This window comes from Carica papaya, chromosome 2, assembly GCF_054855325.1.
Source record: "Carica papaya isolate Zhongbai chromosome 2, ASM5485532v1, whole genome shotgun sequence".
NCBI classification, from domain to species: domain Eukaryota; kingdom Viridiplantae; phylum Streptophyta; class Magnoliopsida; order Brassicales; family Caricaceae; genus Carica; species Carica papaya.
The window spans coordinates 27,385,231-27,412,311 of NC_142310.1; the positions used below are offsets into that span (position 1 = coordinate 27,385,231).

At 34.9% G+C, this 27,081-nt stretch overlaps 2 protein-coding genes and 1 pseudogene across 7 annotated transcripts in view; all 3 read left to right on the plus strand.

Annotated features, from left to right (window-relative positions):
- Window positions 1-18,937, plus strand: part of VPS54 — a 35,886-nt gene extending 16,949 nt beyond the window's left edge. The window contains exons 5-20 of one of the 5 annotated variants that reach the window (XM_088213801.1): window positions 6-83; window positions 3,451-3,607; window positions 4,063-4,151; window positions 4,812-5,068; window positions 10,869-11,040; window positions 11,133-11,216; window positions 11,306-11,727; window positions 12,118-12,271; window positions 13,212-13,293; window positions 14,113-14,192; window positions 14,635-14,796; window positions 16,230-16,297; window positions 16,962-17,042; window positions 17,149-17,413; window positions 18,460-18,719; window positions 18,810-18,937. In XM_088213801.1, coding sequence (XP_088069927.1) covers window positions 6-83; window positions 3,451-3,607; window positions 4,063-4,151; window positions 4,812-5,068; window positions 10,869-11,040; window positions 11,133-11,216; window positions 11,306-11,727; window positions 12,118-12,271; window positions 13,212-13,293; window positions 14,113-14,192; window positions 14,635-14,796; window positions 16,230-16,297; window positions 16,962-17,042; window positions 17,149-17,287 — 2,025 coding nt within the window. In that variant the 3' untranslated portion in view covers window positions 17,288-17,413; window positions 18,460-18,719; window positions 18,810-18,937. Of the gene's footprint in view, window positions 1-5; window positions 84-3,450; window positions 3,608-4,062; window positions 4,152-4,811; window positions 5,069-10,868; window positions 11,041-11,132; window positions 11,217-11,305; window positions 11,728-12,117; window positions 12,272-13,211; window positions 13,294-14,112; window positions 14,193-14,634; window positions 14,797-16,229; window positions 16,298-16,961; window positions 17,043-17,148; window positions 17,414-18,459 lie in introns of all 5 variants that reach the window. The other 4 variants (XM_088213804.1, XM_088213800.1, XM_088213802.1 and 1 more) reach the window with 4 other exon arrangements.
- Window positions 18,938-19,586: 649 nt separating this feature from the next.
- Window positions 19,587-21,224, plus strand: LOC110806907 (NAC domain-containing protein 67-like). The gene has a single exon (XM_088212325.1). The coding sequence runs from the start codon at window positions 20,311-20,313 to the stop codon at window positions 21,061-21,063; it is 753 nt and encodes a 250-aa protein (XP_088068451.1). The 5' UTR covers window positions 19,587-20,310; the 3' UTR covers window positions 21,064-21,224.
- A 1,131-nt stretch (window positions 21,225-22,355) lies between these two features.
- On the plus strand, window positions 22,356-26,949 carry LOC110806910 (large ribosomal subunit protein uL3y-like; annotated as a pseudogene). Its single transcript, XR_015817175.1, has 6 exons — window positions 22,356-22,482; window positions 23,097-24,650; window positions 25,295-25,405; window positions 25,584-25,887; window positions 26,007-26,416; window positions 26,596-26,949. The product of XR_015817175.1 is annotated as a large ribosomal subunit protein uL3y-like (transcript).
- Window positions 26,950-27,081: the final 132 nt, after the last annotated feature.

Genomic DNA, 27,081 nt, shown 5'->3' on the forward strand with positions numbered 1-27,081 from the left:
CTTAGCAGGTGAAGTTGGATGAGGATGAAACTTCTAGTTTACGAGATCGTCTTCTTCCTCTTATAATTGGATTGCTCAGAACAGTAAGTGATTTTTTATTCTTGTTTGTTCATGATGCTATAGTTCCTCGTGATTTTTTGGAAGGGATTCTTGTTTTTTATCAACTTTACTTTTGTGCTTGAAGACATGTAGTAGTCATATATTCTTCTCTTTAATTTTCAAAAGGTGCCAGATATTAATTACTATAACTTTGGGCTGGTAACAATTGAGTCCACAATGTATCTTTATTTTTTTCAAATAGAATCTTTTTACCATCTTTCTTATCCAATGCTTGAGTGATGTAAGGTAAACTTTTGATTAATAATTTTTTTGTTTTGTTTATTTGAAAATAAAACTCATAATCGTAGACAATATTTACAAATCTATCGAAGTGTCTATAAGATCCCTAAGATCAGCTCTAGAATAAAATTGGTGATCCATTAATAAAACGATTAGGATCTGGAATCAAGAATCCCTGAATCTGTCAAAATTACCTTCTCTTCCTCTATTTCATCCAAAAGGTAGCCAGTGGATAAGTCTTCATCATTTATTCCCATGAATTCCTCCTCAAGCACATAACTTCTTTCACAAAGCTTGCTATGATCCAATTCAAGCCCAAAGCACCATGAGCCAAATTCCATAACTTATGTGCGGAGGGGCACCACAGAAGAATATGAATACAAGACCTAGCTTCTCTTCTCACACAATTAACAACCATTCACTAAAATTTCCCCCTCTTTATATGCTTGTCCACCATTAGAATGCGTTACCCAACAACTTCCCTGGTGAAGAAGGCTATCCTTAGGGTTGCTTTTACTTTCCAAATCAGTCTAGCTGGAAAAGTCATCCACCTCGTCTGCCGTGCCTCCCTTTACCAACATTCCTTTGTGTTTCTCTTCTCTAACCCTTGGTTTTTCCCTCCATTTGGGCTTGGGTTTAAGAACCTGAGCCCATTGACCTTTCTCCCTAGCAATGTAGCTCTTGGGCCTATTTCTATCAATTGCCACACACTGGGTTTGACCCCAACAGCCTGGTCGGGCCAATATCTTGAGAAGATTTAAAATTTGAAATTGACCGACTTGGACTTAGCTCAGAGTTCAGCTTCTCCACGTGCTTTTACCCATCCTCGGCGTCCTTCATCATGCTAGCATAGGATTTGCACTCCTCCATTTTCATTTTTGCATGGACTTCAACCTTACGACTTGGGCAACTAAAGCTACAGCTAATCACTTCTGACCTCCCTCCTGTCTGGTTCTACAATTTCAGCATCCTCCTTTCTGCTTATGGAAACTTAGGTTTTCTAAGCAGCAAACTGTTCATTCCCTAGCAGCCTCCACCAGCCACTGGCCTGAAAGCCTTTTGGAACCGCAACCCTCCTCTCTCCCTTTCTCTTTGTAAAAACCAGATATTTTCCCTCACAATTCTCCCCCATCGTCACCCAGAGGATGTGATTCTGCCTAGTCTAACTTTTAACCTATGACTTTTTGACCTTCTTCCAATAGAAAGAATACAAACAGTCATACCCTCATCCCATCTCCCATCTCCCATCTCCTCCTTTCAGAAAGTGATTGATGATCTAATCCTCATCCATTTTCACCCAGCTTGAGCCCTCCCAGCTTATTACCCACCAACTCTTAAGTCAAAAAGATTTTTTTCCATAACTAGGAAGATCCTAGTTGAGGAAGTCGACATGAAGATCCCTAGGTTGGATGTCCAAATAAATTGGGCTCACCGCTACCACAGCAGTGAAACATAGGTAGAGAGGATTTTTTTAAAAAATTATTAATAATTTTGTTTTTAGCTAGCTGTAGTCATTTTGTGGCATAAAGTACTTGACCTACACCTTGTAAGTAGGTTAGTAATTATTCTTATGGTGCTTGGAGGGGAAAAATTATGGGAGTCAACTATTGGGCTGATGAGCATAAGTTGGCTAGAGGTAGTTCTATTCCTCTGAACTCTTGTCTTCGTGTCCGGGTTAACAAGGACAAGAATTAGTTGATTACTCTAATCCTCCAATCTATTTTTGGACCATTTGGAAGAACATTAGAAGAGTGTTTGATATTCTTGTATCTAATTTTTCTAGGATCAGTTATATATGGTACCGGGCCTCCTTTTTTTGGTTGGTCATCCTCTTCATTCTAGTGATGATCTTTGGGACCTTTTAGACATTTCCATTAATCCCATTTTGTAGTTCTTTTTCTCTTTTTTTTATACTCGGGTGGTACCCCTTGTGCCATTTGTCTGTAATATCTTTTTTTCTACTAAAAAATCTGATATTTGTTATGATGGTGACTTTGGTTCAAATTCTGATTCTAATTCCAATTCTATAGCATAATAGTTAGAATGTAATACAAAGAGAATAGAAATTTGTATCAAAATAGTTTTCTAATTTCAAGTGAATCCTATTTCCAATTCAAGTAAAGTAATTTTGTGATTGCTTTCTTGATAGATGAGAGTACGGATTAACAACATGAGTGAAGTTGATTTATTTATGCTTCAAAGATGTAAATTGTAATTAACTTAAAAAAGAATGCTTCAGATATTCGCCAAAGAGAATTATTTCTCCCAACCATGTTTCCTCTCCTCACAATTGATCCATGAACTAGTTCCCTTCTCATAGTAGAACTGTCTGAAAACTCTGGTCAACCAATCTACCTCTCCTCCACTAAAGAGAATGGTAGACCAAAATCCTCTCCCTTTGCACTTAAACTGATGTTGTCAACCCTCTCCCCAACAATTGCAATTCCAAAAGACTTCCTCTGTGACCAAGAATCTCCCGTAGGAAGGACCAAAATGAAGAAAGTAAAAAGAAATTCGCAATGGTGGTTGGCCTGGAACCAAGGACCTGATGGCAGAAGATGAGAAGAGAAGAGAAAGGGAGACTTTCTTCACTTTAAAAGAAAAGAGCAAAAGTTACCACAAGAGACAAATGTCAATCTCCATAGTGAAGAACATCATGAGCAAATAAGATCTTCATTAAGTGCAGGTCACAAACTATCGATTGAATTGTGAATCAAATGCATTAAAAAATTTTCATATCATGAACTAAGAGATTAAAAAAATTGAATGTGTCGAAACAAATACAATGTGAGAGAATTTTCTGTTATGTTATGCAACTGAACCTCGCCTTAGTTTTGGTGATCAAGGTATCTTAGATTTGATGCCTAATTTATTCTTCTAGTTGTTTTCTTACCCATCGAATCCCAATTCATAGTTCTTAATTGGATGTCTGAGGATCCCTAAGCGTGCTATCTGAGTTGCAGCCTTAATTCCCAAGTAGGCATAATGACTCTTAACTTGTCATATATTATATTATTAGTATTATTATTTTTTCTTTTGGGAGTGGAATGCTAAACCTTAACTTGTTCACTTGGTAGTTTTAACTGCTAACTTTATGATGGTTCCTTTCAGGCTAAGCTCCCCTCGGTCTTGAGGATATATCGTGACACTCTCACAGCTGATATGAAAACTGCTATTAAGACGGCAGTTGCAGAACTGCTTCCTGTTCTTGTTTCTCGACCACTGGAGTCAGATTTTACTCCTGGAGATCGTACTGTGGATACAAATGGTGAGAGGTTCATTTATAATCAGCCTTCATTTATTTTTATTTTTGTGATTGGTGAATTATGTATTGGAATGGCCCCATACCAATAATACTCTCTAGCATACTAAGTTCCAGCTTTGAAAAAATCAAAAGGAATTATATCTATTAGTTGATTGAGCTCTTTGTTTTTGACTGGTATGGAATTCTTTAAAGAATTTGATTCAATAAATCTCTCTCTCTCTCCCTTTTTTGTCTTTGCCATGGATTTCTGGAAAAGGCTAATATATCTCTCATATATTACAAAATAAGGTAGTTTAACTTCGATGGATGGATGATGACAGATTAATTTGTAGTAAAGGTCTGCAAACTCTGAATTAGTCGGTTAGAGTCCATGCTACCACTTCTATGTGCAGAAGCAAATATTTTGCATTTCCATTAATTTTTTTGGAACAATGTATAATTTTTTCCTGGTGATATAGGTGGCGGCTTGTCCCTTGCAAGTAAGTTAAGGAGCTTGTCATCTGATAGCTTTGTTCACCTTTTAGATGCTATCTTCAAGATTGTACAGGTAATGTATCTACTTTCATTTGTGTTGTTTGTTGAAGGCGCTTGTGGGAAACCTATATTTTCTAAATCCTGCATAGATTCCGAAGTGTATGCTTGAGTGGTTTTGTTGAGAATAGATTCTGTCATAGTATGTACTTGGGCTTCGTGGGAGCAATTGAACTATTTCTTATAGTTCAGCAATGGTCCGGTGGTCAGATAGTACCATTTGTTATTAAGCCTGCATAACTTGAATGATCATCCAAATCAAAATGGTACTTGTGCGTTATGTAAAGTCAAGATCCCTGCTTTCTTGAGCAAAGTTCAACATCTCAGCTTAAACAGAGACTGGGATTCATCTGGAAACATGGGGGACTTGTACTTGAAATATGAAGGGGCTGAGGGCAATAATCTTCTCTGTGGTAACCTTGAATTATGCATAAGATGTTTATTTGGCACTTTGAGGAAATATTTTCTGAGATGTTGCTTAGAGTGCTGTGAATTTAGATGGATCCTTAGGGTACTTTTGAAGTCCAAGTATCTGGGGTGTAGGTCTCCAGCTTATTTGTGTGCTTAGCTAATCTTCTTTTTTTGTTTTTTTTTCCTTTTGAATTAGAAGACTTATTATGAAAAGTTACTGCTTGGGTATGATGTAATGTAATTTCACTTCTTTTAGTGAATACAGGCACATTTAGTTCGAGCTGCTGAAGTGAAAAAGGCCATTGAGTGGATTATGTGTAATCTTGATGGTCATTACGCTGCAGACTCAGTTGCAGCTGCAATTGCCCATGGTGCAGCAGCTGCAGAATCAGCTGAGGACACTTACAGTCAAGTTGGTTCACCTCTGCCATATTCATCTCTTCGAAGTGTTGCGAAGGTCCCTTCATTGCAGGGAAAGGCAAATGATGCATCCAACCCCTCAAACATGTCAAGAAATTTCAGGTATGATTCTTATTCCTATTTGCTCTTAATATTTTCATGTTATTATTGAGATCCACATCTAAATCTTAAACTTTTTCCTGCTTTCTTGTAATATTTTGGAAAACTGCATTTGATATTTGGTGGTGATTAGGTTGAATGATTCATAAAGAGGGATGAGGGTGCATGACGATGAAAGAGTATGCGCATCCGCAGTAATTGAAGTTTTAGATTAAAAAAATTACTAATTAACCTATATTGGACCACATATGCCTACAGTTTATAAGTTAGGACATCTGGCTCGTTCAGTAATTCAAGCCAAACTAATCCCATTTGCTTGATAAACTTCTGGCTGCTTCTGGCCGTGAGATTCTAATGGCTAGGGCCGGCTTGTGGTCGAGATAGCGGGTCAGTGCTGGCCAGCGATTAGGATTGTGGTGGCCAGCAATGAAGGCTGGCCCCTTTTAAGGTTTTCTTATTTCTGCAATAAATTCCAAATAATATTTCTAAAAGAGTTTAATTTGTTCATCTAAGGCACTGATACCATGTTAAGAATAGTCGAATAATTATTTAATTGAATGTCAAAGCTCTATATATACAAATTGTAGAACATAAGAGGAAATAAACCATTAATTATATTAATTTAATCTCCTCTCTCTCTCTAAAAATCCTCTCTACTTTCTCAATCTTTCTCAACCTTCCACTCTCTACTATCTCATCTCTTTCTACCTTACAAGCCCATATTAACATGTCTTTGTAGGTCTTTGATAGAGTGGGTAGGCCGGGAGGCTGGCCAATACCTCCATCTCCCCACAATGCTTCCTAAAAATAGCAAGTGCTTCGTCCTTATCAGGAAAAAATCTTTTGACATCGTTTGTGATGGAAAGAAGCTTGATGGTATGAGAATCTACGAAAACAGAAGAGGAAACAAAATTTCTATCACTCTCAATAAAAAAGAAGTTGAATGGATGATTGAAAACCTAATGATGTCTACTGAAATCCCCCAACTAACCCTAAGCAGGTGATGACGACTGTATTCGATCCGACTCAGAATCCCAAAAGCCAGGTTTTTGAAATTTAAAAACTGAAAAGTAAAAGTGGAAAAAAAATATAAAAGAGGGTCACTTCAACTCATAAGAAGGCCCACCATCCTAAGGAGCCCAGATTCACTTGGGCCAAAAAGGGGAAATGGACTAACGAGGTGGGCCAAGCAACATGAACAAATCGAAGTCTGGCCTGACTAGAATGCACCAACAAGTTAAGTGGGCTTGGAGAGAAAAGAAAAAGGATCCGCACCCAAACTCGAATCCAAGTTTGATCATTATATCAGAGCCACAAAGGAAAGATGGTAATTCGGTCTTGCAAAATCCAAGCCCTAGAATTTCCTATTGAGACATAGCAGCTTATGTCTTATGTTCAACCTCCTGGTCAGGTTCTCAACAAATTTCATGCAGCCCTGTTATGAGTCTCGAAGAAGAGCTACTTTCGGATACGGGCTACGAATTGGTGGTGCATCATTCCGAAAATGAAAGCCTAACAGGCGGGTTCGAAGATTTAGGTAATGATAGAGTTCTGTCCGATGTTATCGAGTCTATTGATGCTCTTTTGAAAGAGAAGCACAGGTACAACCATCAACTATTCTCTGATTGGATTACACATAATATTTTTTACATCAGTAAACATCTTGGGGCTGCTTTTTTCAGTTGTGAAATAGAAGTTAAAAACTTATTTATTGAGTTGGAGAAGAAACTAGAAATTTGCAAAACCGAGCCTATACTCCTGCATACTAGCAAAAAGAAACAGATGGAAAGTGGATCTAGAGAACTAAAAGGTTTATAGACATCAATCAATTATGAGGGTCGCAACAAAAAGTCCAAGGAAGCAGAGGTCGTTTTCATTCAACCCAAATAATTGACAAAATTATTTCTTGGAACATTAGAGGTCTTAATGACCACAAAAAAGGGGTTATAATTAGAGGGTGCCTAAATAGATGGAAGCTTACCATCATATGCCATAAGGAAATAAAAATGGAGGTAATCATTGAAAAAACTATTCACAGCCTGTGGAAAATGGCCGATATTGGCTGAAATTTTCTCCCTGTTAAAGGCTCCTCTCGAGGTCTTCTAATTATGTGGAGAACGGATAGAGTTCAATGTCATAATGTCTTCACAGGTAAAGTAACTCTTTCCTGTCTGTTTTGTTACAACAATATCAATATTTGGTATTTCTCTAGAGTATATTGTAGAGGCAACTCAATGGAACGTCTTCTGCTTGAGGAGGAATTATTTAACGTCAAAAACAATTGGGGGGTCAAAGGCATTGTTGGCGGGGACTTCAACATGGTTTTGAGGAGCTTTGAAAGATCTGACAGTAACTACTCCAATAATGATATTGATGATTTCAGAGCCTTGCTTGACAAACTTGATCTAAATGATTTGCCACTTAAGGGTGGAAGATGGACTTGGAGTAATCAAAGAAGCCAACTATTTTTCTCTAGAATCGATAGATTATTTATATCATCCGAGTTGCTCCTGGAATTATCCGGTGTCAATTAAAATGTACTCTCAAGACCTACTTCAGATCATTTCTTGATCTCTCTTACTATGGATGGTATCAAATGGGGCCTTGTACTGTTCAGACTTGACAACAAATGGCTGAGTCTAGAAAGCTTTAAATATTTAGTGACTAACACATGAAACAACACTCATGTTCAGGGTTCTATCAGTTACAGAATTGTTGTCAAGCTAAAAACTCTAAAGCAGGAAATTAAAAACTGGGCCAGAGACAAGGGCAGAAAAGAAGAAGAGAGCATAACAGATTTTATTTTTGAAATTGATGTCCTGGACCGGGAAGAAGAAAATGGTAATCTGACTACTCTGGAAAGAGAAAGGAAATGTCACCTGAAAGCTGATTTAGCTAAGAAACTACAAATGGAAGCTACCTCCTGGAAACAAAAATTACGAGCAAAGGGGCTCAAAGATGGAGATAAGAATTCCAAATATTTTCATATGTTAGCTAATCATAGAAGAAGAGTGAATTATGTTGAAGGACTCGATATAGAAGGTAAGTGCATCAAAGGTAATGAGGCTCTTAGAGCAGGGGCAAAAGTACATTTTCGGAAACTGTATAAGGAGAGTACCAATTACAGGCCCAAACTTGACAATCTTTTCTTCAATAGTCTTGATGAGGTTCAAAAAAATCAACTGGAGGAGGAATTCTCCTAGATCTAGTCATGTTTGAAAAATTGTGATGGGAATAAAGCCCCAGGCCCGAATGGATTCGACATCAGATTTTTACAAACCTTTTGGGAGCTCATTAAATCGGACATGCTTGATTTTTCCAAGGATTTTCATGCTCATGGAAAATTTGTTCGCTCTCTCAATTCAACCTTTCTTGTTATGATCCCAAAAAAAGCTCAGCCCAAGAATATCAATGATTATCGTCCTATTAGTCTCATTGGTTGCATATACAAACTGTTATCAGAGTTTTTGGCTAATTAATTAGCAAGTGTGCTGAAATCTATCATCAGTACTTGTCAACATGCGTTTGTTAACGGGAGACAGATTACTGATGCCATCTTTATTGCTAATGAACTTGTGGATAAAACCATTCGACACGATAAGGAAGGTATTTTATGCAAACTTGACACGGAAAAGGCTTTTGATTATGTTCATTGGAATTCTCTAGATTATATGCTGCAAAGAATGGGTTGTGGTGAAAAATAGAGAAACTAGATAAAATCTTGTGTCACTACAACCAGCCTTGCTGTTATAGTGAATGGCGGACCTTCCTCTTTTTTCACTGCTACTAGAGGGTTGAGACAAGGGGATCCTCTCTTCCCCTTTTTATTTATTATTGTAATGGAGGCTTTCATCAATTACTGAAGAGAGCTAAATCTATTCAGTTAATTAAGGGGGTATCTGTGGGAAACAACGCAAGATACATTAAAATTTCCCACCTCCTCTTCGCAGACGACCTGCCCATATTCTGTCAACCTAACACAAGTCATTTAATATTTCTCAAATGCATTCTGATATGCTTCCAGGCTGTGTCAGGATTAAAAATTAATCTACACAAATCAGAATTAGTTGACCTGGGTTGCTGCAATACTGGAAATACATTCTGTGATATTCTTGATTGTAGAAAGTTGACCCTTCCCATTACCTACCTAGGTATACCTTTGGGAACCAAGAAAAATGACAAAAGATGTTGGGAACCGGTGATTGAAACGTTCAACAATAGATTAGCCACTTTGAAGAAGAAATTTATGTCCAAAGGAGGTAGATTAACACTCATAAAGAGCACTCTCTCAAATCTGCCTATCTATTATCTATCTGTTATTAATATTCTCATAAATGTTGACAAAAAATTGGAAGCCATCCAATGGAATTTTCTATGGGGTGACAGTGAAAACAAGAAGAAATATTATCTGGTTAAGTGGTCAGATGTTAAAAAACCCTTGAGGGAAGGTGGATTGGGGCTGAGATCCTTGATTAAATTAAACAAGGCCTTGTTTGGGAACTGAATTTGAAGATTTTGGAATGACAACAACAGTTTATGGAATTTGGTTATCAACTGCAAATGGTTTAAACGCAATCTTCATGATCTTTCACACATTTAGAACAACAACTATGGTATTAGTATGTGGAAGAACATAATTAATTTGAATGATGTTGTTTTTTATTGTTCTAAGTGGTCTATTGGGAATGGACAAAAAATCTGTCTTTGGGATGATATTTGGTGTGGAACTGAAAAATTCAAAGATAAGAACAAGCATGCATCTGTTTGGACGTTGCTGGTTCGGCCTGTCAAGCTTCTTGGAATGTCCCGGTTGCAAAAAATCTTAATGATTGGGAGTTGGAAGATTATGAATCTCTGCTGCTTACATTGGCCAGCATTACTCTTATTAATAGAGATGACAGATTAATTTGGAACTTCAAAAAGAATGGATTTTTTTCGGTCAATTCGTTGTATTGCTTTCTGGATGGTCAAAAACAGAATATTCAAAGAACTTTTCCATCCAAGAGAATATGGAAATCTGGTGCTCCTCCAAGGATGTCATTCTTTGCTTGGGAGGCTGCAAAGGAGAAGATACTTGCACTTGATAATTTGATGAAAAGAGGCCACACTATTGTTAATAGATGCTTTCTTTCTAAGGAAAACTTGGAAATTTGTAATCACCTCCTTTTGAAATGCCTCACTATTCGGAATCTTTGGAACATGATCCTAGGGCTGTTGGGGGTCTCTTGGGTAATGTCTGAAAATGCTAACTCGGAATTAATGGCTTGGGAGGGTCTAGGCAGCAGCAATAAGTTCACCAGACTCATTCTTCTTACTATATTTTGGGTCATCTAGAAGGAAAGAAACAAACGAGCTTTCGAAGGAGTCGAATATGATTTATCGTCATCAAAGATAACTGGTTTAACTATTTTAGCTCTTATATTTTAGGGCATAATCTTGATTGTTTTGATGATTTAGGTAATATTGTAGATATGCTCATCGAGATGTAAATTTTATACATTGGGGGTGCCCCCTTAGCACCTTTTGATATTAATACTACTCTTACTTTTATTTAAAAAAATAATAATAAAATAAACCATTAATTACATTAATTATATAAAGGGTATTTTACCCTAGTGCTCTTTAACCTATTTATATACTCCCATTAACAGTATATTTTGTTATTTGTTGAACATACAAGATTGTTTCATTTATATAATCAGCTTCTTCTTTGTCAAGCATTTCATTCTGGTTCTGATCCAGTTTTGTGTCTAAAGCATCACCAAATACTTCTAACATCCTGAAAACATGTGATCTTCAACAGAGCTGATGTATTAAGGGAGAACACAGAAGCTGTGTTTGCGGCTTGTGATGCTGCTCATGGGAGATGGGCAAAGCTCCTTGGTGTCCGTGCTCTCCTTCATCCAAAGTTGAGATTGCTGGAGTTCTTAAGCATATATAACATTACCCAAGAGTTTATTACTGCTACTGAAAAGGTTATACTCTTTGATATTTCTCTGTTAAAAATAAGAGGACAGAATTTTATTTTACTAATGTTTACAGTGCCATTATGGTGGTAACATTATAGATTGGTGGGCGGCTGGGGTATAGCATTAGAGGAACGGTGCAGTCACAGGCCAAAGCCTTTGTTGATTTCCAGCATGAATCTCGAGTTAGTTTCTATGATTGCAAAACTTATTGTTGTTTAAACGTCAATTTATTCAGGACTGAGTTTTTTTTTCTTTTATTTGGTGTTGGTAGATGACGAAAATGAAGGCTGTGCTTGACCAAGAAACATGGGCTGAAGTGGATGTTCCTGATGAATTTCAGGCCATAGTAACTATGCTATTATGTTCTGGAACATTGATTTCTGGTGATACCGGGGATGGTCAAGGTAAGATAACGGACCCAAATTATGACATCTCAAGCAATGATAAGTCTTTTGTGGCAGACACTGGGCCTCAGAATTCTGAATTGCGAATTAAGCAGATTGATTCAAGTGAAATATCTGTACATAATACTGCTAAAGTTAATTCCACATCTTCAGCTGAGGCAATTGAAAGAAATAAAGCTGATGCTGAGCCCCATCCAGCTCCAAGTAACAATAGTAACACAAAGGAACGCGGAAAATCTACCTCCCAAAAACTTTTCTATGGAGGTGTTGGTTATCACATGGTAAACTGGTTAGTTATCTTTGTTTTCAGTTTTTATTTGTGTTGCTCTCAGTTATCTGCTGCTTCTCAGTTATCTGCGGCTGCTTCTTTGCACTCTCGTTTTCCTTATTTCTTGACATTTTATTCTATGTGCAGCTGATATTTCTCTAGTTCCATTGCCAGTGGCTGCTTTTCCATTTAATTTGTTTATTATTCTCCCAAGCTGCTCACTAGCAGTAAAATTACATCTTCTGAGCTAATATTGTTCTTGCCTTTTCTTGTCTTGTATATCTAGAATATTTAGATTCTCATTGTCTAAAGTTATTTTAATATCATTTGGCATCCCTTTGATTCACCTTTGATTATGGAATATTTCTATAAAATTGATGTGGTTCATTTGTGTTTTGGGTTTCCTTTCAGTGGCTTAATGTTACTGAAGATGTTGTCAGAATACATTGATATGAACAATTTTTTGCCAGCATTGTCTTCAGAAATTGTTCATCGTGTTGTGGAGATTCTGAAATTTTTCAACACGAGGACGTGTCAGCTGGTTCTAGGTGCTGGTGCAATGCAGGTAAAATGTCTCTGTATAATGTGTTGACTCACTACTTGGAGCATTAAAATACTGACTAAGAGATTGAAGTAGGTGGTTTCTATTATCATAACTGTTCTCTTCTATGTTCATGTGTTCCTGAGTTAATATTATTTCAGGCTTTTTGATGCAATTATGTGTCACCTGGGAATTATATTGCCAATCATTTCAATTATTTGTCGAGCAAATTATGGTTTGCTACCTTGTTGTTTGGTGTCTTTTCAGATTCAATACATGTGATTTATTTTTAGCAATTTAAATACTAGAGTTTTGAACGCTAGTTAGATAATAAAATATCGTTAGTTTCAACACATGAACACACTTAATTTTAAAAAGTTTCACATACAGACATCCCAAATTAGAATTTCTATCCTTCGAAAACAAAAATTTAGAAGATATAAAAATTTAAAGTAAAATAAAATTAAAGAATAAAATTTAAAATACAAAATATTTTTAAAAAATCTGGACTGAAGAAGTTCCAGGAAGTTTATGTATATAAAAACTGATAAAACTTAGTTTTTTTTTTTGTTTTTAATTTTGGAAAATCTAATATGAGCCATCTATTTATTAAATTTTTTAAAGTTCAGACTATCCATGCCTTCAAACTAACAATCTTATGTTACTTGACTGAGGTTAAACCACAAGTACTGAATCTACTAAAAATAAGCCACATGTACTGAAAATGAAATATCTCAAACTACAAGGTAGCAAGCTCTCCTTTGCCTTTAGTTGTTTCATGCCAGTATGTTGATTTTGATCATAGACACTTGAGTGCCACGATATCTGGGTCTAGTAAGTTTTGTGTTTCTCTCAATTCTTTTTTTCGTAGTGAAGAGAAAATGGCAGAGTCGTACTTCTTGATGTGATCTGTGCTGATTAGAATTCTTTTCATCTTTTAATTTGCTTCTTCACTGGATTATAGGTGTCAGGTTTGAAGTCTATCACTTCGAAGCATCTGGCCTTGGCTAGTCAAGTCATCAGCTTTACATATGCTATTATTCCTGGTAGGCAGTGACAACTAACTGCTCTGGTACAATATTTATAGCCTTGACATGTTTGCCTGACCAAATTATGCCTCATATTGTTTGCCTCTTGAGATATCTGTGATTCTGCATAATTCCTAGAGCAGTTGGAGGTGTTGATAGGATATTGTTGTAAATCCATCGATCTTCTATCTGAGTATTAGAAAATTAACATTCCTAAAATTATGTGACATCAGTTAGAGAATTTCATTGATATATATATAGAGAGAGAGAGAGAGAGACTTGATTTGATTTGCTAATTGGATTCTTTTTTTTTTTTTTAAACAAAAAGCTATTTACCCGCATATATGCTCATTTTCATCGTACAAGAAATTCACTTTCTCCCTAATTTTCAAGACAATGTCCTTTTTTTGGTGCAAATCTCATATGAACACATGGATGCTTCCCAATATTATTTTTCTTACTAAGTGAAATTTAGAGAAAAGCATAGTCCTCGTGCACAGATATGTTGGCACATATCTGTAATCGTGTGAACTTCTCAATGAATTAGATTTCTGAATCTTGTACGGAACCAAGAACCCTATGGTCCTTAAGTTGTACCAAATTATTTTTGTTTAGGATGATTTGGGACAGCATATGCTATTGGAACATTGTTATACCTATGTTTTTTATCTACTCACTGTAAGCATGAAGCCGCAAGTGAGGATTTTCTTGGTAAATATATGGATTTGCCATAGAACTACATGTTGTGATTTGTAGTTTATTCTGTTTGGTTGAGTTAAACCATGTCTACGACAGTTCCTGAGTTTGTTTGATGATTTCTTGCTTTGCATGTCTAAGAAATCCGGAGAATTCTTTTTCTGAAAGTACCTGAGACACGAAAAGCATTATTGTCGTCAGAGATTGATCGAGTAGCTCAGGTACATAATATTTCTGCACTTCTCACAAATGCTGTTTACATAATATTTCAGCTACTGTATGTAAAAATGTGTTTTTGAAGGGGGAAAAAAGAAACAGCACAGGAAGAATGTATACATGTACACGAGTGATTAATCAATTATGGACACTTTTGTTTCAGAATGCCTGTATAGGTAGAAAAGATTTCTAGTTGTCTTAGGGCTGCTTTATTGTTTTATAAGCCACAAATTTATATTCAGTGTTTTATCTCATGAATTCCACTTGAAACATGTTCTATCTAAAGGTTTGATGTATTTCTTTTTCAGATCAATAAAAGAAAACTACTGTTCTTATAAATGAGAAGAAAAAGAATTTTTTTCTTTCAGATAAATAAAAGAAATTTATTCTTTAAAATGAGAAGAAAAAAAATCTTTGCTCATAATGGTTTAATAACTCAAATTTCAGGATTACAAGATTCACCGAGATGAAATCCACACGAAGCTGGTTCAGATAATGAGGGAAAGATTGTTGGTTCATCTGCGTGGTTTGCCTCAGATTGTTGAGAGCTGGAATGGGCCTGAAGATGTTGATCCACAACCTAGTCAGTTTGCTCGATCTCTAACAAAGGTGAGTGTTTTGATTTGACTTTGTTAATGTTATTGACCAAGGTGTTTCCCAAAAGAATATTGACACTATAGTTTATCATACATTCTTGTAGTTTCTCGTGATTAAGCATTATTTGGCCCTTAAAATCTCAGGCCCAAGGCTTAGTCATTAATACAATATTATTGAAACATCTTGGGTTTAAGTACCATTGTCCCTTTATTTTTCAGACCCAACAATATCCCTCAATAACTCAAATTGTTGGCAGCATATGGCTTGAGCCTTTAAATAGTGTTCAACAGTATTATATTGCCAAACTTTAATTAACAATCGTAAACATTTTCGTTTTTCTTTTAAAAAATCACATAATTTTCAATATAAGATTAAGAAATCACAATGTCTGTCTCTGAAATCCTTGATGTTCTTGTCATTGTCATACATTATAATGAAAGGCCTTCAAAATCCAATACCGCATCAAAAAAGAGTTTCCAGGTTTGGCACATATTCTAATACTATTTGTAATTGACCAAAGTCTTATTAACCAAATGACTTTTCAGGCTTAAATCACTGGTCCTCAGATGCTGAAATTCAAGTTGTTGCTTAATGCTCCTATATGTTGTTTTTTTGTCTATGGAGTATGTAACTATGGGAGGCACCCCCTGGTACTTCCTAATAGATGCCAATAATACTTGCTTTTCCAATAAATGAAAGAAAAAATCTTGAAATTCAAAGATTATGCTTTGAAAGTAGTCTATGAACTGGAAATAACTGAATCAATATCGTAATCAGCGGTAAGATATCTTATGCTACAAATTGGACAATTTCCAAAACTACTTCTGTTGAAAACAGAATGCTAATCTTATGCTGAAGAAGACTGCATGGCAGATTCTTCAGTGTGTTGAATAACTGAATGATCAAAAATTTTTCATCCCGGTAATGGACAGGGAAAATGATAGGCAGGAAGAATTAATAGAGTTGTGTAGCAGTAGCAACTGCTGATTCTATGTTATTATATTATGAAAATATGGGCTGTGGAAACTAGGAACTAAATGTGCTTGCTATACATTCAGTTGATTTTTGATAATTGGATTTCACATGACAGAACTGAGTAGGTTTGCCCTATTCAATTATGGAACCCATGGAAGTTCCATCACAGTTCTTCCACCTTGGAGTACTTCATGGTTTTAACTTAATCATAGACTGATTGCAGTAATTCATGATCATCCTGACTTTTTGATAACTAGATATAGCTTGATAAATATCTATTAGCTTCTGAACCTAGTAAATAACAGCTTACTGAAAAAAATGCTTGTAGCATTCTTTTGATTTGAATATCTTTTTCAACAGCTTTTTCTTTTTAATCTCTAATATTATTTAAATAAAATTTTCTTAGTAACTTTCTTCATATGAATTATGATTGATCAATCAAGCCTGATTACTTATTGAACATATATTAGGAAGTCGGCTACCTTCAACGTGTTTTATCTCGAATGTTACATGAGATGGATGTTCAAGCAATTTTCAGGTGAGATATCTTCAGCCTGTTAGATTAATGTTAAATTTCCTTTTTTAAAAAAAAAATAAAAAGTATATAGTGTATCATTGGTATACAAGCACCAAAGAGGTGCCAACCCGTGTACAACTTATTTATATATTGGCAAGAATATCAACAAGGTCTCCTAAATCCTTCATTGAATATAGAGAATAACCCAAAACCAAAAACCCAAAGTTTGGAACCAATGTTAAATTTTCCCTTATTCCTTCGGGGTTTGTTTTTTCTCTCTTTTGGTTGTCGCTGAAGGTAATTAATGATAGAAGTTTGGGGTGCATTTAAGAAAATAGCTTCTCCTTCAGATCTGTCATGCTACCTGGCAAGAACATCGAGTGTATATGTAGCCCCCAATGCTTTGGTGGAGATTTTGATTCTATTTTGTCTGATAGTGCACAGATGGTACAGCTTTTAGCAGTATTAACCTCAATATTCTTTTATGCATTAGTAGATATTTGCTCCAATTCTAAGCAATATAGAGCCACCAGAGCCATTTTGCACACGACTTATTTCTAAAACAAAATCTAGTCTTTCACATGAAAATCTTTTACCCTAAACAATGTATTTTCATAGAGAACAGATGAAATACTTTTTATGCTGAAAAACAATAATTCCTGTGAATGTTATTTGTACTTTACAGGCAAGTTATCATAATTTTCCACACACAAATTTCAGAAGCATTTTCACGCCTAGAGATAAACACTCCACAAGCAAAGAAGAGGTTAGTTCTTTTTATTATCCTATGTCCAAAGAGCCATTTGTTTCCATTAGAAATTAGATAGTAACCAGTAATTCTCATCTTTTATACATATACATATGTGTATTAGGTTGAAGCAGGATGTTAAACACATTCTTGGATGCATTCGGTCACTTCCTTCTGATAATGTTACCAGTACATCTGGCATCCCTAATTGGGGAGAACTGGATGAATTCTTGGTGCAAAAACTTGGAACAGTAGCTGATTGATGTACGTTATTGTAAAGTAGTTAATTGATTGCTTCCTTGATGGAAGGCTAACCACAGTTGGAGGGAACATTTTAAGATGTCAGAAACAAGTCTCAGAAAATGCCCTTACATTGTAGAATAATTGAGGTAATGAGGATGAAGACATGCCTTTCCTAAAATGTTAATATGTATGTTATATGCATTTCTGTTTTTTTAATCGTCATAAATGGTTATGAAAGCAAAAAAGATGAAATTGAGGTGAGTGGTAAGTAGGAAGAAGAAGGAAGCTTACAATTATACGAAATTGTTTTTTCTTTTAATTGTTTGATATCAACTTTGGACTCAACTTGTGATATTGTTTTATTTGTTTCTGTTTTTCCTTGATGTTACTGTTGTTTGGAATTTTGGATATTAACAGTTTCTCGCCCCTGTAGACTTTTTCCTTTCTTGAGGGTTGGAGTTATTGGATAATTGCTATGTAAATAATACAATACCATATTAATGGAGCATTTAACCAGAGCTGCTTTTTCCTTGCTGCCACATGAGTGAATCTCAATAGAGTTGACTATGTAAACCTTTTAAATATCTGTACATATTCTAGCATGCGAGGTTATAAATATAATAAATTCAATTTCATTTTGTTCCATTAGTTGTCAAAGCTGTTGGCATTGGAAATTTTGTCATGCATGTTTTTCAAATTCATCACCTCTTTTATAAGCAATGGTTGGGAGGATTTACATCAGAAAGGTCTCAAGGGGTGGAGCATTCATTTTTATTTGTAAGATGATAATAACAGACACTTCTGTGTCAGCTGGAAGGATCACATCTTTGTCTGCACATCTAAACTTTAGAAAGGGGAATTCTGTTCTTCTGCTTGGGCTGTGGTCGCACACTCCACCTTTCCAAATTTTCAGTCAAGGGAAGATAAAGTTTTTTTTTGTTGTTTCTTGCCTTTCCTCTAGTTCACTTCAAATCCGGATGAAAAAACAGATCAACTTCCTGGTTTTGTCTTTCTTGGATTTAGGAGTTGTAAAATTTTTCAAAATTAATGATTTCTCTGCTGTATTAATTGCTTGAATTTGTTTAGATTGACCTGCTTGGTTGCGTGCTTGCATGTTAATTCACATGTATATGTGGTTTCAAGTCATTTAATATTTGCATACTAGTGAGAAGTATTTTCTTTTTTCCTGCAGGTGTATTTATCAGTCTCCGGTGGATAGATTACATACTGTTGACGCACATTCTAAGTGTTGCAGCTAGAAGTGTGTTGGAGCTGGAGTTTTGTGCCCCTTGGACTTTGGCATGTTAGTTTGTAATTAGTATCTTCCCTCGACATCATCTTGTTCCCTTGATGTAAGTCTCGGGTTGAAGGTGGAACATATATATTTTCTATTTCCAGTCGACAAACCGATAGAAAGGATTAGTTTACAGGACAGCAATCTTCATTCTCTAGGTAATTGTATTACTATTTTTAGCCTATTATGGTACACAGTTTTCATCCTTATCATTTCTTTAGCTGATGTAAATCTTTTTTGCTTGGGAGGGAATCCTCTTTGACTGCCTGAAAACTTCACGGATCATGACAAATATTTTCCATCTAACTGTCACGGTTCTTTGTAATTTGTTATTCTATATAATGGTGAAACGGATCTTTTCCTTTTTGCTTTTTAATGTTTTAATATAGTTTTCTTTCAAGCAAAATAAACATTTACAGCCAAAATGCCCTTTTTGGGTGCTGTAAATATGGGTGTGGAACCATGTTATCTTCTATTTTGTCTAGAAATAAACCCAAGCGCTCTACCGTTCAATAACAAAAACAACAAAAAAAAAAAAGAGTTCTTTATGCTTCTCGGAGTCTTTTTTGATAGAATTATTCTCAGAATTCTAATTAAAATTATTTTAGAATTTTACTTATTAAAATCTACATAAAATACGCTTGAAATTGAATCTGAACATATATTCATAATGTATAAAGCTTCATGTGCTTATAGATGTTTAAAAATTGTGTTTCTAATGGGGTTATAATAGTAAATGTTGGATAAAAGAAAATCAAAATGTAGTACATCTCAATCTAGCAATTGCTTCGCACAGTTTTAAGGTTATTTTTGTGTTTGAAAAATATTTTTGTAGTTTAATGGATTAGACGTAAATCACTTTTGGTAATAATTAAAGATAAAATTTACTTTCAATAGATTTTAAACTAAAAGTAATGTAACTTTTAAGAAATAATTTTAATTTTTAATAAAATTTTCTATTTCAAATCTCAAAATTATTTTACTGGAAATATACATATACTCCATATATATATTCCCAAATCCTCTTCGACAGCACCCGTCTCTGAGATCAGCCTCCTACGCACCGAATCTACTTTTTTTTTTTTTTTTACTCCTTGCAGTGGGCGACCTCCAGCTTCGTCTTGCTCTACTTATCCTGCTGGTATGTATGTATATAAATAAATAAATATATATATATATATATATATAGGGTAAAATTTCTATTACCCGCTAAATGCTAAAAACAGAAGGGTAAGATGCAAGTCTTTGCAACATCCCCAACACGTCGACAAAACGTCCGTACGAGTCGTACGAAAAACACGCGCCGCTCTTTGTATCCGACCGCATTATTCCCGGCCTGGCGCCGGAGCGGACGGAGAGCAGGAGCGGCGTCGACGGGTCTGCCCGTCTGCTGGTACTCCTCCCCGGCTTCTCTCGATATTGGATAACGTGTAATCTTTCGGGCAATCCCTGTTTCCAAACTTTATTTTAAATCCGATTTTTAATTTTTTTCCTTTCTACAAAATCCAGCTCTTAATTTTTCATAATCTAAATCGATTTCCATATCTCAGTCGGTTTCCATATTAGCTTCCCTCTTTTCCTTTTTTTTTAATTAGATTTCCAAATTAGTCGTCTCTCCTCCGCTCCGTAAAATAACACCTTGGCAACGGTCAAAAATAGAAGGACGATCAAACTCTTTGAGACCATCTACCAGTCACATTGTTACAGAGCAAACCCGGTTGCTAAATTCATCGGGAGAGATCGATAGTGATGGAAACCAGTAGGTATAATGAATTCGATTTTGAGGAAGAAGAACGTTTAGGCCTCCCACCGGGAGTAACATTCAATCCCACTGATCAACACTTAGTTGCGTACTTTTTACGCAACAAAATTCATGGAAGGCAGAGTCATCTTCTCAACATCTTCATCATCGACGCCGATGTCTACGAATCTCACCCGGCGGCTTTACCATGGGAACTTTACCCTGGACTCACTTGCTCTTATCGCTACTACTTCACCAGACGCCACAAAGTCTCTGCAAACTGCAATCCCAACAGACCCAAACGGACCGTCGACTGTGGATGGTGGCGTTCCGACACCGGCGACAAAGATATTCTGCATCGTGGTAAAGTCATCGGTCGGAAGAAGACACTTTCTTTTTTTGTCTATAAGGATACCACCAAGAAACGGAAAGATGCCCAGAAAACTGGGTGGATTATGCATGAGTATCGGCTTGCTGATGATTCGTTTCAAGAATGGGTTCTCTGTAAGATTTATAATAAACCCAACAAGAAAAACAAAAACTTTGAGATGGAGACAGCTGATTCGTCAATTTGTGAGACTGCGATTCTGTCGGAGAATCAGCTGGAATCCATTTTAGTTGAAACAGATTATCAACATGGTCGTTCAGATAATACTCCCCAGAATGTGGAAGAGCGTTCGTATACGGAATATGTGACCGACTGGGCTTCCTTGTTTTGGGGCGATAATGAGCAGCCGGTAGCAAATTTACAGAGTTATTGAAATTGCTACAGTAACAAGAATGATTCATGGAGATAAGTGGTGATGAGCAGAATATTCACGATTTTGATTCAGAGATGAATGATGATGAGCCAAATATAATGTTTTTTTTTTTTTTTTTTTTGTTTAGAACTGAAAAAGAGTAGACAATGATCTTCAGGATGTTCTTGTCCTGTCCTGTCATGTCATATGATATTTGATATATGAAATTAGAAGTTTAATTCGTATTCTTGAAATTATTTTCTTTAATTTCATTTCTTGCGCATGTTGTAAATAAACCAACCCAAAGATAAAAACAAACAGACAAACAGAAATTTAGTCTTAAATTTAATTTCATTAATGCTTGTCTTTATAAAATGGTATTCTACCCTACCTTTTTATTTATGTATTCTTTCAAATTATACATAACAATTTTTTATGGTTTGAAAAGCAAAGTATGTATTGATTCCTACTTATTAGTTTTTATTGATTAATAAATCTGTATTATCTTTTCTTAATCATTATTATTTAATTTAATCAGAAAGAAAATAACCATAAATTTTTAAAAAAATATGTTTGAATTTGAGAAAATTGATATAAATTAATTCAATATAATTGAATTCAACTAAACTAGTTTTTTTTTTTAATTAGATTTGTACATTTTTCATCGTATAAATATGATATTAAAAAAATGAAAAATGTAAAATATAAAATATAAAACTAGTTTCAAAAATAAAAAAAATTTACTTATCTATATAATAGATGGATCCTAAAATATCTTTTTTCAATCTTTATTTAAAAAATAAAAAAGCCTAAATCCAGCCCACGTAGGGAGTTTGGCCCAACTCCAGTATTAAGATCCAATAGTTTATATCCACCGTAATATTTTGCTTCAATAAATTTTAATAATAACTAATTAATATATAATAATGATAATAACATAGAATGAAAATAATAAAAAATTTTATATATGAATGATTATATATTAATATATGTTAATGATATATTTTTATTTGTATAATAGAATGATATGATTGTATTTTTGGTATATAAAAAGTAAGTAATGTAAAAATAAATAAATTATTTACTAATAAAATTATATTTATATTTAAATAAATAATTATTATATATAATTAAATTAAATTTTTATATTTAATAAAATAAATAATAATTTAAAATAATAAAAATAAAATTAAGAATATTACACAAAATATAAAAAAAAAAATAACGTGCGGATCACATATCACTGATTCGATAATTTTAAAATTAATTTTAAATTTACTGATCTGATATCATTTACTATCATTAAAAATTAAAACAAACAATCATAAATGCTTAATCACTTACAATAATGCTATAAAATCGTCAGTCTGAGCTAGGGTTTTATTAAGCCACTGCCGCTTGCAGTCCCTTTTCATTTTCTCATTCCTGATCCGACGTGAGGTATTATTGTTCAGTTTCATCTGTATCCATGTGAAATTCATTTTTATAAGCATGTGAATAACTACGCATTCCGATGCTCTTTAATTAGGAAATTCTTATTATTTATTTTCTCTAGTTTGCATCATGATTCGGTTAGATGTACTGGATTTGCAAGTTCTGGATAATGGATGCCTTCCTCTATAATGATTCGAACTTTTGCTGTTAGTAATTGCTTAGAAAATCCGTTTCCTTTTCATTTTCTCTATAAGACTTGTTTTTTTAGTATTGTTAACGACTCGAAAGGTGATTTGCATATGAATTTATAAACTGAGTTGATGGTTCTAATCGATTTGAGCTGACAAGATTCAATATTTGTTCTTGTAGGCTTATTTGTTTTGGGGATAAAATCGTGTTTCTTTAAAACCTTTTTTCCTATCAAATCCTTTGTTTAAGCTTAGTTAATGCTAGGCTTATGGTCAGCGTTAAGCAGTGCACTTCACTTTCATGTACCTCTATGTTTTAAGGAAAACATAAACGTTACTACTATTATTAAGATTACTTTTAATTTGACTGTGCGCTTGCTGTTTATTGACATGTTGATACCTTGCAATGATGGAAATGGCTAACCCCAAAAGAAACGGTGAGTAATCAAGGCTGGAGTCTCAAAGGGTTCTTTTGCCAAAACCTGTCATGGGTATTTGGAAAGAAATACTAAATGAGCCCGAGAATTGGCATCATTCATGCCATAGGCCTCTGGTTTGGGGAGCGTTTCCTGTCATCTGCCGGAATGGTGGTACCATCATGTGTCTGAACACAGATCATATGTTTTTTCAAAAGGAAAATGGTTTTGCTTTCTGTTCAAATTTCGTTTGTAAATTCATCCATGTTTTTGCTGTGCAAAATAATTGACAAGGTTTCTTAAATAATTGTTTCTATGCCGTCTCATTCACATCTAATGCGACTAAGATTTTGAACAACATCTTTTATTATGCTTTTTGTTTTACAAAATAAATGAGAAGGTTTTATATATAATTATTTTCATGCCTTCTGATTTAAATCTACTGCAATTGATTTTGAACAACATTTTGTATTATTTCAATTTTGTATAATGCTTTTTGTTTTACAAGATAAATGAGACAATTTCATATATAATTGTCTCTCTGCCTTCTGATTTATATCCTCTGCAACAAAGATTCTGAACAACATTTTGTATTATTTACATTTTATATTATGCTTTTTGTTTTACAGAATAGATGAGAGCTTTTTGCAGATAATTGGTTCTATGCCTTCTGATTCACGGCTATTGTGACTAAGATTATGAACAACATTTTGTATGATTTACATTTTGTATTACACTTTTCATTTTACAAAATGAATGAGAAGATTTAGTACATAATTGTTTCTATGCCTTCTGATTTACATCTACTGCAACTAAGATTTTGAACACCATTTTGTATGATTTACGTTTTGTATTATGCTTTTTACAAAATAAATGAGAAGGTTTTATATATAACTGTTTTCATGCCTTCTGATTTAAATCTAATGCAACTAAGATTTTGAACAACGTTCTGTATGATTTACATTTTGTATAATGCTTTTTGTTTTACAAGATAAATGAGACGTTTCTATGCCTTGCGATTTACATAAAATATGACTAAGATTTTTGACAACATTTTGTATGATTTACATTTTGTATTATATACTTTTTGTTTTACAAATAAATGAGAAGGTTCCATATATAATTGTTTCTATGCCTTCTGGTTTACATCTACTGCGACTAAGATTTTGAACAACATTTTGTATGATTTACATTTTGTATTATGCTTTTTGTTTTTCAAAATAGATGAGAACGTTTTGTATATAATTGTTTCTATGCCCTCTGATTTTCATCTACTGCGGCTAAGGTTTTGAACAACATTTTATATGATTTACATTTTGTATTATGTTTTTTGCTTTGTCAGCTATATTGCTTTGTGGACTGGGAAGTCTTGAAGTTATACAATTTATGTTTAGATTTTTGTTTCTTTGTTGTTACAGTTTGGATGCTTGAATTTGTTATGCCTTTTAAAAGAGTGAGTTTTACAGAGTAATATATTGAGGAAGAATGTCACATCGCAAGTTTGAGCACCCAAGACATGGCTCTTTGGGGTTTCTCCCAAGGAAGAGGGCATCTCACCATAGAGGAAAAGGTTTCTATTATGTCTTTAATTGTCCTTTTTTGTATCAGTATGTGCTGATTGTTGAACTATCTTGTAAATAAGTAGAAGGATTCTTGCCTTACATTTTCTTCTATTTCTTGCCGTGTGCATTATTTCTATGTATTCGAAGTTCCTTATTGTTCCTCTTGTGCAGTCTTGTTTTAATGTTTAGTTGACCTCTAAAATTAGCTCCCATGATTTAGTTTGATTGCCATTCCTATGATTTTGATCTGTTGTTGAATTTAGATAACATTGCCTGCTGTTGCTTATAGAGGTTTCCTGAAGGTATAGTTTATGTCTATTCTGTAATCAATGGTTTTACTCGTTTGGTTTCTTGTGTACATCAAATTCTTGAAGTTTTTTGTGTTGTTTTCTTCTATAAAAGTAATATTGCCTTGTATGATATGTGGTAAATTAAGAAACCCGCTTCCTAAACAGAGTTAAGTAGCATTAACAACTAATGCAATATGATGTTTTCAGGATATTTATCTTGTCAAACATTTTGGTTTTTTGTTTGGCTCCCTGAATATTGTGGATATTATTGCACCATTTATGTGTTGGTATTTGTTGCAGCATGTGTTTTAGCGTCTAGTTTCATGGAACTGATGTTTACTTCTAAATGTTGGTATGTTCAGTGAAGGCCTTCCCCAAAGATGATCCATCTAAACCCTGCAGATTAACTGCATTTCTGGGTTACAAAGCTGGGATGACTCATATTGTTAGAGAAGTTGAAAAACCTCAGTCAAGTGAGTTTCTTCTGTGTTTTCTTTTTCAAATTTTTTATCAGCTCCTTGGAAGTTAATGATGTTTTTAACTGTTCCAAAATTTTCCAGAAATTTGCTGTGAAAACAATTGTAATAAGGTCAAGATCTCTCTTTTCACAAATGCTCATTCTCAACGCTTGGTATGTAATTTTGTTTCCAGAGCTCCACAAGAAGGAAACATGTGAAGCAGTTACTGTTATAGAAACATCTCCAATGGTGGTGGTTGGGGTTGTTGGTTATGTTAAGACACCTCGTGGTCTTCATTCATTGTGCACTGTGTGGCTCAGCATTTGAGTGAAGATGTGAAGAGAAGGTTCTACAAGAACTGGTGCAAGTCCAAGTAGAAGGCTTTCACCAAACATTCAAAGAAATACGAGACTGAGGATGGTAAAAAGGATATTCAGGCACAGTTGGAGAAAATGAAGAAATACTGTACTGTGATTCGTGTTCTGGCACATACCCAGGCATACTTCACTCTTCTTTTCTTGGATGGGAGGGCTATGGGTTCTGAAGTTAGTGTTCACCTCTCTCTGGAAGCATTATATTTTTTCACTAAAGTTGGCTATATGCTTTCTGGGTGCAGATCAGGAAAATGAAGGGACTGAAGCAGAAGAAGGCACATTTGATGGAGATTCAGGTCAATGGTGGTGATGGCACCAAGAAGGTTGATTATGCATACAGTTTCTTTGAGAAGCAGGTTCCTGTGGATGCTGTTTTCCAAAAAGATGAGATGATTGACATCATTGGAGTGACCAAAGGTAAGGGTTATGAGGGTGTGGTCACTCGATGGGGCGTCACCCGTCTTCCTCGTAAGACCCATCGTGGCCTTCGAAAAGTTGCATGTATTGGTGCCTGGCATCCAGCTAGGGTTTCGTTTACTGCTGCCAGGGCTGGGCAGAATGGTTACCACCACCGCACGGAATTGAACAAGAAAGTTTACAGGGTGGGGAAGGTTGGCCAAGAGACTCACTCAGCCATGACAGAATATGACAGGTTTGTTGTGTCAATGTCTCATTTTAGTGAGATGAAACCCCTTTTGGTTGGCAGCTCCTGGTTTATCAAGAGACTGTGTTTTCACGACAATATCATCGTATAAGAACTTAGATTGTGAGGACAGTTGATGTTACAGCAAAATCAACATTCTTATTGATTGGATTTTCTGTGTTTTTCAGGACTGAAAAGGATATAACGCCAATGGGAGGATTTCCCCATTATGGTTTGGTGAAGGAAGATTATATCCTGATCAAGGGATGCTGCGTTGGCCCAAAGAAGCGTGTTGTAACTCTAAGGCAGTCGCTGTTGAATCAGAGACTTCAAGGGTTGCCCTGGAGGAGATTAAGCTCAAGTTCATTGACACATCTTCCAAGTTCGGCCATGGTGGGTTCCAGACAACCCAGGAGAAGGCCAAGTTCTACGGGAGGCTTAAAGCTTGATTAATAATATGCAGATTTGCTTGTTTATCTCCAGCTCACTTAATGTTATCTCTTTTCCAGCATCGATAATCTTGTTTATTTTACTTTGGTTTATTATGCTCTTTGAACTTTTCTATCTTGGCAATTTTAGTTATAATTAAAGAAACAATAATTAAAAATAATAATAACAACTTTTGATGAATCAACTTCAGCCATGTGAAAGAGTTAAGAGTTATATCAATATTT